The sequence below is a fragment of the Vitis vinifera genome, chromosome 7, assembly GCF_030704535.1.
Source record: "Vitis vinifera cultivar Pinot Noir 40024 chromosome 7, ASM3070453v1".
Lineage (NCBI taxonomy): Eukaryota > Viridiplantae > Streptophyta > Magnoliopsida > Vitales > Vitaceae > Vitis > Vitis vinifera.
Genome location: NC_081811.1, coordinates 7,712,903 through 7,725,344, shown reverse-complemented (window position 1 = coordinate 7,725,344; position 12,442 = coordinate 7,712,903). Strand labels below are relative to the sequence as shown.

The 12,442-nt window shown below is 32.2% G+C and overlaps 1 protein-coding gene across 2 annotated transcripts; it reads right to left on the bottom strand.

Moving 5' to 3' along the window:
• Positions 1–9,294: 9,294 nt before the first annotated feature.
• On the bottom strand, positions 9,295–11,197 carry LOC100256598 (plasmodesmata-located protein 2). Of its 2 annotated transcripts, XM_010654108.3 has the most exons (3): positions 10,216–11,197; positions 9,747–9,863; positions 9,295–9,635 (listed from the first exon to the last, which is right to left on the bottom strand). In XM_010654108.3, the coding sequence occupies exons 1-3, from the start codon at positions 10,961–10,963 to the stop codon at positions 9,628–9,630; spliced, it is 873 nt and encodes a 290-aa protein (XP_010652410.1). In that variant the 5' UTR covers positions 10,964–11,197; the 3' UTR covers positions 9,295–9,627. The 2 variants fall into 2 exon arrangements, with proteins under 2 accessions (XP_010652410.1, XP_002273136.1); XM_002273100.4 differs by having other exon boundaries at positions 9,357–9,863.
• Between the last annotated feature and the right edge of the window lie 1,245 nt (positions 11,198–12,442).

Genomic DNA, 12,442 nt, shown 5'->3' with positions numbered 1-12,442 from the left:
TTTGTTTAGTTGAATTTATGTTTGTGTAGATTGAAAAGAATAAATTTAGCAGCATTTATTTTTTTTAAAAAATTAGAAATTGCTCAATTTGTCATTACTTGGAGATAGATTGGAAGCTAAAATTCTGACCTTGTAATCAAATATTGATAAAGGAATGCTAATAATAATCAGAATGGAAAATAATAGACTTTTTTTTTTAACTAGAATAGGCATTGAGTGTGGTGTGCAGATAGAAACCAAACTTTTTGAGTGTTAGTAAATATACAGGGCACATGTTTCAAGCATGAGCTTCGCCTCAAACTGCGAGGCATTTTCGTTGGACTGTGCTGGGGTATTTACAAAGTGGGGGCTGCTTAAGCTTTGTTACGGATTGATGAAGTTATTCTTAAGCTTTGCCTCATTGCAAGCCTCAATTTCTTGGCATCAAAAGCCATGTTTTAGATTGGTTTTATCTATGCTATTTGTAATTGGTGAGTGTGTCAACTAGCTCTATTACTTGTGTGTTTCCCTTGAATGTCTCTGCTGCTCCAAGATATTATTTGTAATTGGTGTGTGTGTCAACTAGCCCTGTTGCTTGTGCGTTTCCCTTGTTTGTCTCTGTTGCTCCAAGGTATTAGTGATATGTTATGCTGGCCAGGGGCGGATCCCCATAGTGATCAGGAGGGGCACTTGCCCCCCCTGAAATTTAAAAAAATATATTTACACTAAGGGCATTTGAACCCCTTACCAGAGAAAATTGAAAGGAGCCCATTTAGTACCATTATGCTATGTAATAACCTCGTTAAAGTTTGCCGCCTCTGAAATCTATTCTCATATCCTCCCCCCCTTGCTACCCTCTCAAAATTCATTTCCTAGCTCTGCCACTGATGCTGACCATATCTATATATCCACTGTAAAATAAGATTAACCAATAGAAGGGATCAGGAATTTTCTTCTGATTTTGTGGAGTTTCAATAGGAAAATTATATTCCTCTTGCTGTTTGTCTACCTTTTGAAAGTGTTAGGAAGATGCCATAACTTCCTGTGTAAAAAGTGATGTCATTCTTCATATGAAGATGGCTTTATTTAGAAATTTTTCTGACTATATATTTTAAAACAGTTCTTAACGAGAGGAGAAAAATGCTTTTTGTTTCTTTTTATTTTTTGGTGGGGGTGGTTTAAATTAGAAGATGAATTATAAGGGGCAACCGGGGATGAGATATCCTCCAAAGATAAAAATATGCAACATTAGATTGAAAGAAGAGACCAAATAGCCATTTAGAAGAACAGTAGAACAAAGATCACAAAGCAAGATGACTAAGGAGGCATGAAGTCCCAAGCAAAAACCTACATACTAAAAGCACCACATTTAACATTTTAACCAAAGAATCTGCCAACTGGTTGGAAGAGCCTGGAATCTACAAACAAGAGCAGCCCAAAAACCAAAAAGACCCTCCGCAACCAAATCCAACTTCCAGGACCTTGTTTCCTGTGATACCTAGGAAATAATTATGGATGAATCACCCTACACCAACCAAGAAATTACTGAAACCCAAAAGAAGCACTTGTTTGGATGCTTCAAACAGCGCAGGCACTTCTGCCTCTATTGCTGATTCGACCATAGCTGGCATGGAGAAAAGCTCCAACCCAACTCTCCTGGGATCTTATAAAACTTCACTTGCACCTATCTGTATCGAATACCATAGTGAGCAACTGTCAGAATTGAGCTTTAACTGGCTCATTGGTGGCAAACTCCCCTAGATGTGCACCTTTGTAGACCTAGTATTGCAATAAGCAGCTTTCTAAATTCAATGGTCATGCTGAGCAGGGTGCCTGAGAACTCGGAGAAATACACCACATCCCAAATTGATTTCAATGGCTATCATTTATCCTCAAAGAATTCCAATGGCCAGGTATCATTGCACCCTGCCTCTAGCACTGCTACCAGAGTCCAGACCCACTGAAAGCTATCACAAAGCACACAGCTGCCTCTCTAGGAGGGCTCAAGCCTGTTCAGTAAGCTTTGAGAGTTATGTCATAATTTCATCATTTCTGGACGATGTAGAAAAAGGTGATCGATAAATATGTCAGAAAATGCTCTGCATTAAGGGCTTTGTGGGGCATCCTCAATCACAGGGAATCACTGGTCTTGGTTTGCTGGGGCAATGTACCTTCTGCCAGAACCTCTCTTCATCTGCTTGTTTTTTTTTTTTAAGCTTTTTCCAAAGCTTGATGAGAACTCGCAAGCACACCCTATAACCTCAAGTAATACTAAAGTCACTTCTCTAAAGGTTTTCTTACCTGTGGTTGGGTGCATAGTTATAATCATGTTTGCTGTTTCTGCCTATCATGATTTGCCAAAATATTTTTGCTCCCACGTTGAGAGACATCCAATTTATAATAATTGGGCCGGATGGGGTGGAGGGTGCCCTTTATTCTCAAGGCTGGGGAGGAGCACAATAATAAACCACCAGTAACAACACCTCCATTGCCAGACTCAAATACCTGCATAGTCTATCAAAAAAAAAAAAGGTACGTGCATCAATTTCTTACTCTGGCAACTGTTTTCAAAATATGTTTTCTATTCTCCAAAATAGAAAATAGGAAAACATGTTTACAATTGGAAAATAGAAAATAGTTTTCTACTCTTTAAAAACAGAAAATTGTGTTTTTATAAAGTAGTTTTTGTTTTCACTTCTTGTTGAAAGATTGTTTTTAAAAAAGTGGAAAATAATTAAAAATGAAGCACTACAATAAAAAATTAATTTTAAAACATATTTAAAAACATAGAAAACGGATTAAAAACATTTCAAATTCAGGTTTTTAATAGATAATATTTTTATTGATGATTAGATCTTTATTTTAAAGATCAAAAAATAATTTTTAAAACTCTGTTTTTAGAACTATTTTCGAAAATTGTTATAAAAACCTGTTTTTTTTAAAGTATTTAAACATTTCATAATTTTTTTGTTTGCAAATGGGAAAAAGGCAAGAAGTTATGATATGGTGACATAGTTCAAGCTTCCTTGTATGTTTCTTCTAAGCATTATTGGTTTATGTTTAACTTTAAACACTTGAAATCGTATATAGTTTATTTGAATTGGTTTTAAGAGAAGAGAAAATAAATTTGATAATTTTTTCATAGAAAATAATTTTAAAAAAAAACTTATTTCAAAAATAGGATGTTTTTTAAAGTGTTTTCATTTGATTTTTAAAGATTATTTTAAAACATAGTTATACATATACCAAACTTAATTAAAATTAAAAATATTATATATTTAAAAATTACATCATTGAAAATGCTTCTAAAAATTAATAATAATAATAATAATTTATCTGTCTTTTCATATTAAACGACCATGCTGTCTCTGGATGTATCCCTTCTTCGGAACACCTGAACGGATATTGGATGGCTCGTCCCCACCAGCGCTTAATTTGAATGATGTGCCCCCTCTGATTTGATAGCTTTGATTGATACTTGGCCGATTCAGTTTGCTTGCAAGTCGCTGTCACCCCCTGATTTTTGGAAATTCTTCTCTTACTTACAACTTACAACATCAAATATATTCCTAATTTTATAGACGACATTCTAAAATTTTAGACAATTTGTTTAAAGCCCACGTCATGTTCACCACTCGGCATACATGTTAATTATCAAATAAGTGAAAATAAACCCCCACTATTTTCTTTGCATACATCTTTCACATTTTTGTCATAAATCACTTATAATACAAAAGCCATATTTCCTTAGCTCTATTTTTCCTACAAATAAAAATTGCAACTCACAATTCGGTGAGATTAACTGAGTGTTTAATAAATCGATTTAATAATTTAAAGTGACTTAATAAATTTATTTAAGTTGTTAAGTAAATTAAATATGATTGGTAAGATATTTTAATAGTATACTTTAAAATAAAAAATCATTTTAAATAATAAATAAAAAGAATTAATTTATTTTTAACCTCACATCTTCATTTTATCTTTTTATTCTTATTTACCCTAATTACTTTTATAATCTTTTTTATTACTTCACGATGTCTAATATTACTCGATCTCCTTTACTCTAATTATAATTTTTCAGAATAAATATATCAATTTAATAATTTAAAATAAATTTTTTCAAATTAATCCTAATAGTTAAAATAAAAATAATAACTTAAGTATAATTTAATTTAAAATTAATTTAAATTATTAAATAATAAGTATTAAATTTTATTGAACATCCTAAATTCGTTTAATTTTACTAAAAACGACAAAAAAACATATACCAATATCCCTTATAATTGCTTAGTAAAGTAAAATTAAAATACATAATTACAATCTTACTATTGTTGAAAATACTAATGGATGTTTACTTCAATTCATAAAAATACCAAGATGATGTGAGGACAAAAAATTTATTGGCAACCATCAAAATTAACTTTTGATTGAAAAGATTTTTCCATGATTGATTTGTGGGTCCACCTCTCTCTCTCTCTCTCTCTCTCTCTCTCATATTAAGTGATAGACTTTTTATTTTTATTTCTTTATCATTTTGTTTTTCCCTTCTTCTGCTCCTTTCCAACCAGAATAAAAAAACAAAAAACAAAAACGAATGAGTTGTATGCTTACATACATATTAACAAAAAGGGAAGGAACAAAATTGAAATATTTATGTTTTTCAAACATTTATTTCAAATATTTCTAATTAATATATTTATAAAATTTATTTTTTATAAAGATTTTAAGTTAATTGATTTTGAATATATGTGTTTAATTATTTAAAAAAAATTATATATAAAATAAATCTAGAAATACACCAATCCATAAAATTTAAAACCGACATAGTTTAATGTATTTAAATTAAATCTCTAGGGATGTGGATGAAATTAATCGTAAAAAATAATTTTTAAAATTATTTTCTTAACTCATTTTAAATATTTTAAATTCTCTTAAACATTGAAAGAAAAAAAGAAAAAAAATTATAATATGATTATTCTTATATGCTTTTGTAGACCCCTTTGTGGAGATCACCTGGGAAGAGTCAAAGATTTTCTTTAGAAGTGGGGGGACCTCTTTCTGGAAGAGTAAGTTGCATGGACATGTGGCAAAAAACATGGCTCACCATGGTGGTGGTTGAAGCTTCAAATGATGATCTGATTTGAGCAGGGAGTAGGTGGGAAGTTGGCAGGAAAAGAAAAAGGGTGGGCCGACTTATCTAGGGGGAGGTTGGTGGTTGCTTGAGGAGAAAGATATTTTTTTAGGAAAAACATAGAAGAGTGGATTCAAAGGCAGGTTCGGTCGGGGGGAAAGTGAGACTTTTTTTTTTTTTTTTAGTATCTTGGAGGGCAAGACAGGCCAAAGGAGCAAGAAAGGACTGAAGAAGATAACAGTGAAGGAGAGTGGCTGCAGGTGAGTTTGTGGTGAGTTTCTTGCTTACTTTGATTAGTTTACTTCTCATCTATTTCCTTTTTGTTTGCTCCACATTGCTTATCAATTTGGGTTGGATAAATATGGGTTACATGCTTAACTTCGTTGATTTCTGGATCATACTTATACGTAGTTGTTGTTGATCTCATTGTTATTCTTGTGGTTTGGCTTGGAGCTAGTGTGACTTTGTTTTATATACACTATGCAAATCTAGTTTAAGGAATCTCGCCTGTTTTGAGCCTCCTGAAATGAGGCCCTATATATTTGTGTGTTGCATGTTGTCCTATTTGTTTTATCCTCAACGTTCGCTTTAATTTCTATTCTTGCTTTCATCCCTATATTCTCACTGTGATCGATGGGTTGTTTGATTTGGGGTTTGATGAAAATGAGCGAAGCTGTGCTTATGGCTTTCACTTTCCTGTTGATAGTTTGTTGCTCAAAAAGGAATGGAGCGTGCATGGCCCCCCTCAAAACCCTTGCAAAATCCATCACCCATCATATCCATCATCATCCACATCTCTTATTTTTCATACCCATTTTCTCCATCAATCACACCCATTGCAGTAGTTTGTTTCACCACCTCATCCATGCAAACTCGTTCTCATTCCCATGCACATGGCCACCTCCATTTCATTCCATCTTCATACCCATCGAATCCATACCCATTTTTTTTCCCATCCTCCATGCTCATCAAATTCAACCATGCCTCCTCACAAGCAAGATCAGAAACAGTTTCTTCTAGCGAACAACCACCGCCCGACACCACCAACCCCCAGCAGCCACCCTCACTCTCATAGTCACCTCAGTCGATCCCTCATCTTCTTCCTCCCGTGCCTAAGGCGAGCACTAAATTTGGAGATGCGTGTGCGTTTAATATGCTGACGTCAGAAATGATCAACGACAGGCTTGCCATGGTTGGCTTTGTTGTAGCAATGGGTGTGGAAATATGGAGGGTGTGGGAGAAGTTTGAAGCAAATGGAAACTTCATGCGCATGGTGGTGAGAATGGCGGATAGGTGGGGAAGTGGTACATGTGATGTTTGTTTTTCATGTAAAAAATTGGGCTTGTGGTGCTCTCTGGAAGTACATGGCGTGGGTATGATAGAGACTTGAATGGAAAATGGATTTGAGTGACATTATTGTAATTTGGGAAATAGGCTTGTGGCATTCTTTGATGTGCTGGCAGCATATGGAATAGGTTAGTTGCCACTTTGAACACGTGGAGAAATTTTGCAAATGAGGATCACCACAAACCATTTGTTTTTATTGCTATTTCTTCATATTTTGATATTAGAATAATTTTCTAACATTTCAATTTCTGAAATTTAGTTTTTCGAAATGTCATTCTCAAAATGATTTTCCAAGATTCCGATTTTCAAAATTTAATCTTTCGAAATTCTATTCTCAAATTTACTTTTTTTTTTAAAAATAATTTCTCAAAATCCCAATTTTCAAAGATTTCATTTTTTTATTTATTATTTATTTTATTTATATTTTTTTAATGTAATTTTCCGAGATTTCATCCTAAAAAATAATTCATCAAAATTCCAATTTTTAAAACTTCGATTTTCAAATAATTTCCAGAATTTCAATTTTCACATTTATTTAATTATTATTGTTATTATTATTATTTTATTTATTTTTAAATTTCATTCTCAAATAATTCTTCAAAATTCCCTTTTCTTAAATTTAATTTGCAAATTTCCATTTTCAAATAATTTTTTGAAATTCAGATCCTCAAATTTAATTTTTAAAAAACTCCTATTTTTTAATAGTTCTTCAAAATTTCAATTTCCAATTTCTAAAATTCCAATTTTCACATTTATTTATTTAATCATTATTATTTTCGTTATTATTATTGTTTTATTTATTTATTTATTTATTTTTTTAAATTTTATCTTTAAATAATTCTTCAAAATTTCATTTCCAATTTCCAAAATTCTAATTTTCACATTTATTTATTTAATCATTATTATTTTCATTATTATTATTATTCTATTTATTTATTTATTTTTAAATTCTATTTTTAAATAATTATTCAAAATTCCAATTTCCAAAATTCCAATTTTCACATTTATTTATTTAATCATTATTATTATTATTATTACTATTATTTTATTTATTTATTTTTAAAATTCCATCTTTAAATAATTTTCAAAATTCTAATTTCTTTCAAAATTTAATTTCCAACATTCTATTTCTTAAATTTAATTTTCAAAATCCTAATTCTCAAATAATTTTCAAAATGCTAATTTCTTTCAAATTTAATTCCCAAAATTCTCATTCTCAAATTTATTTTTCAAGACTCCAATTTTCAAATAATTTTCAAGACTCCCATTTTCAAATAAATTTCAAAAATCCAGTTTTCCCTTAAGCAGTTTTAATTCCACTCTGGTTTTCAAATAACTTTTTGTTTCTCTTGATTTTACATAAGTAACAATAAATTTTTCATAATTCCGAAATAATGAAATTTATGAGACCAATTCATGCAAGATAAATTGGGTTTTGGTGGAGCCCAACATTAAAGAAGTTTTACTTGGAATAAAACCCCATTTCATGATGGCGCATTACCCGCTCACTGCCAAGGTACGCACCTGCTCTCAGCTTGACCATTCTCCATGCTTTGTTTTGGTTCCCAATGTATGATCACTTTTTGATATCCACGTTTAATCAATCAATTGTCATACATACTTCATTTTATTAGTAGAAACCTGTTTTTAGGGACTTAAAGGGGTGCTATGGTCTTTACCGTACCTTCCCAATAAGTAACCTAACCCTCGAGCCCCGATTTAGTTTTTCACATACCTCATTTTCCAAATAAAGAGTCACATTTATGGTTTCCTTTCTTATTTTGTTTACCATTAAAAAAAAAAAAAAACAAAAATAAGTGGCGACTCTAAGTCATTTTCTAAATAATAGATCAATTTTTCATAAATAAATAAAAAGAGAATTTCGCCATCAAATGGGAACGCATCGAGCCAAAATTCAAGATCCACGACTTTTCATACAAAAGTTGAAAAGAAAAATAATAAGAAAAATAATTTCTTCATGATTTTCTTATCTTTTTCATGTTATTTTATGTTTAAAAGTAGTATGCAAGTTGAAAAATATTTAAAAGAGTGTAACCTTAGCTTGAAAGAAAGTGATATGATTTCAAAAGATTTTAAAATTAAGCAACATATGGATAGTGGGGTCAATGAAGTCTTCATAATTCCCGGTGTGAAGCCTTAAGGAGAGAAGAGCATCCATTTATGATACTATATAGAAAAAAAATTGATAAAGCTAGCTAGTAGGCAAAGAAAAAGAGAAGGTCACAAAAGAAGGCAAGGACACATACATCTCCATGGTAGAAAAATGAGACTTGGGAGACAAATATTGTACAAATCATTGAAAAGAAGGTGTAAAAGGCAACCAAGGTGTCTTTTCTTTTTGGAAAGGTGGCAACATCTAGATGGGTATCCTTGCAATTTGGGTTACAATGGGTGGCTAAGGAAGCCCACCAATACTTGCTTTCCAAGTCATCAACATCCCAAGATTTTTAGTGAAATAAGCTTGGGATTTGCTTCTAAGAGTGTCTTACATGTGTTCTTGAGACAAAAATGGTAAGTAAAAAAGGAGTTAATCAATCACCAAATGTGACATGTTTTGGTCGGTGAAAGGAATTGCATAATAATGGTACAATAATGGCAAACCTTGTCATAATTTTAAAATATATATTTTGTTTCAATGGTACTATAACACTAAACATGAAGAGAAAATTATTCTTTCAACATCATGTCTATGAAATCCATAAGTTTCATCTCCCTTCCTCTAGCATGATTTCCCCAGAGAGAGAGAGAGAGAGAGAGAGAGAGAGAGAGAGAGAGAGAGAGAGAGAGAGAGAGAGAGAGAGAGAGAGAGAGAAAAGGAAATTAATTGGTCTTTATGGTGATAAAGTGATAAAGTGGAAAACTTCATTGGAAAGCAAAATACTTTGAATCATATGTATCAATTTCATGTGTGGGAATGTAATGCACAAGGAAAATGGAAAATGACAAAATACTAGTAGAGTCTAAGTGTGAAGTAAGGAGAGAAAAAACATCTCTTCCCACCCTCTCTCCTTTCCCATTTACAACACTCCCAATGATTCAATGAATACTTCACCTAACTTTACCACCCTCTTCCCACCCTCTTTATCAAAGAAAAGAGGAGACCCACTACAGAAAACAGTGGCATCTTCTAGACCCATATCTCAAAATTTTCAGTAATCTGCATATAATAATACAATTATCAACTCAAACAACAACCATGTACAGAAGTAGTGAAGAAACTGTAGGTACTAGTATAAGAAATACATATGAGCTTAATGTTAGTACTTACTACTATGATGTTTCTTGAAAGCTGTTCTAACAAACATCAAACAAGCAATTCCAAACCCTAGAGCTGCTACCCCTCCCACAACAAGTGCTACTGTCTTCTCTGTACTCTGACCTGATTCTGCATCCATCCAAACCATCACAATTTTGATTCAATTGTAATATTTTTTATAAAAAAAAATATTAAAAATCATGCACATAAGAGAGGCACTTCCACATGCAATTAAAAAAATTATCATATTCTTATTACATGTCATTAAGATTCTGATATTAATGCATAAATATAAAAATATATACTCAATTTACCAAAAATCACTGACATGGAGAATTTTTTGTTTTTGTTTTTTTTACAAATAGTGTGATGTGAAGTATAGAAAGATTCTTGGGCCCCATTAAGAAAAAACAAACAGTACAAATGAGCAGAAGGAAAACAAAAGGAAAAAGAGAATAGTTGCAGAGGGATTTTCTCTCACCTGCTGAAGATTGGCTGGGCACCCCGGTTGGATAGTAACTATAGCTGATGTAGCATTTGTGCAAATAAATCTGCCCGGAAATTGAGTCACCACACTCGGTTTTGACTCTCTCAACTGCAGTATTCACACAATCTCCACAATCACTACCTCCCATGTCCCCCTCACACTGCCCCAACACGTACACAGACTCATATGTCCCAGTGTAGAATCCATCCCCACCTTCAACACCCTTCTCCATCATCCCAAAAGTAGTGTCTCTCTTCTCTTCAAACCCACTCTGACTTGCCTGAGTTGATCCACACACCTTGTACAGAAGCTCAGTTGCAGTGACCTGCTTGAACCCAGCAACCTCATACCTCATGTAGCACCCACTGAGTTGAACTCTGGCAGCTATAGCTTTGCCACAGAGCTTGGTGCAGAGGTCTGGGAGTTTGCCCACACAGGTGTAGCATTGGGAGTTGGAGAGATCACCTCTACATTGGTACAGCCCTGTGATGGAAGATTGGCCCTCACCAGAAGTGGCTGTGGAGAAATTCTTTGTGGAGGACTGTGAAACCAGAGAATCAAACAGGGGTTTGAGGGTTTTGGAGTAAACCCCTGATGGGTCTTGGAATTTTTGGTCGGCACAGCCTTTATACACCAAGTTTGTGAAATCTGTGGAGGGTTTGGCAGATGGGAAGAAGCCAAGAATTGTGAGGAAAGTCAGAGAGAGGGAGAGGAGAGACAGGGGTTTTGGCGGCAAACCCATCTAGGAAACATGAAATCCTTCAGAGCATGAATGGTTTTTGCAGGGTTTGGTGGTTTCTAGAAATGGGTTTTGGTTGAAATCAAGGCAACGGTGATGGATTCTGGTTGAGAAAAGCTCTGGAGCGTTGTGGGGTTCCAACCTTTTTTTGGGTGATTTTTGTTTTTGGGTTTCTACCCCCTTTAATGGTTCTGCTATCTAACTCAACAGTTGCAGAAGTCCAAACTCCAAAGCCCATAGAGTAGCAGTACCATATTGAAGATCTTTTGGTCATCTTTTTTTTTTTTTTTTTAAATTAAAAATCCTCCAAATTTATTTATTTTTTAATTAATTTTTGTAAAAAAAGTTTACTAAACAGAGAATATGAAATCTTATACTTTGATCTTAGCTTTAAACAAATAAGGATCAAACATATGAATATAAAATTAGACCACATATTTCTTTAAGATAAAGACTTGTTTGTGGCTATAAAAGCAAATATGATATGGTCTGATTTGGTTTGAAATTGGGGGGTTTGACCAAAACTTCATAGTCAAGTTTTGGTTTCACTGAGATTTAAAAAAAAATTGAAGTCTAATGTTCACTTGACAAAGGTAGCAATCCATTGATGTTTGGATTAAATTAGGTTTGGGCAAGAAATGTCTGGTCAGCATTTATTATCAGGTTGACAAATGAATAATTAGCCACTTACTTGGGTTTGGATTGAACAAAATTCAAAATTCAAAATTTAAAATTTAAATAATTAATAAATATTAATTGTATTTCAAATATAAAAATATTTTACATTTGAACCCGGATGATCATGGGGTTGAAAAAAAAAATATTAAAAAATATTTTAAAAAATTATAATATTCTAAAATATATTTTCAAAATTATGATGAAAATTATCTTTTGAAAACATAACTTTGGTTTCAAAAAATAATTTCCTCCCTATGTTTAAACATGATTTAAAAATGTGTTTTTGGTTACCACCACAGGAATTGACATGTATGATTAATGGTTGGGAGGGAGCCTAAGCCTTCTTTACAATTGGCTTAAAAGTCAAATAGGACTTTTGACAAGAGGGCAGTGATTTAAAAAAATTATTCTTAAATTATCCTAGGAGAAAAAGTTATTTCAAATATATAATAGTTTTTGCTAAATAGGAAAGAGGGGTTGGGGATAAAAAAATTTTTAAGCAAAATCGTCTTTCGAAAAGACGATTTTAAAAAAAATTGAAAAAAAAAAATTTCAAAAGGGAAATCGTCTCTTCAAGAGATGATTTTCCATTAAAAAAAATTAATATTACAAAAAAAAATAATTTAAAGCAAAATCGTCTTTTGAAAAGACGATTTTAAAAAAAAATTCAAAATGGAAAAAAAAAAATTCAAAAGGAAAATCGTCTATTTATTAAAAAAAAATTAATATTAAAAAAAAATTTAAGCAAAATAAAAAAGACAATTTAAAAAAAAATTAAATGGAAATCGTCTCTTTAAAATTAAT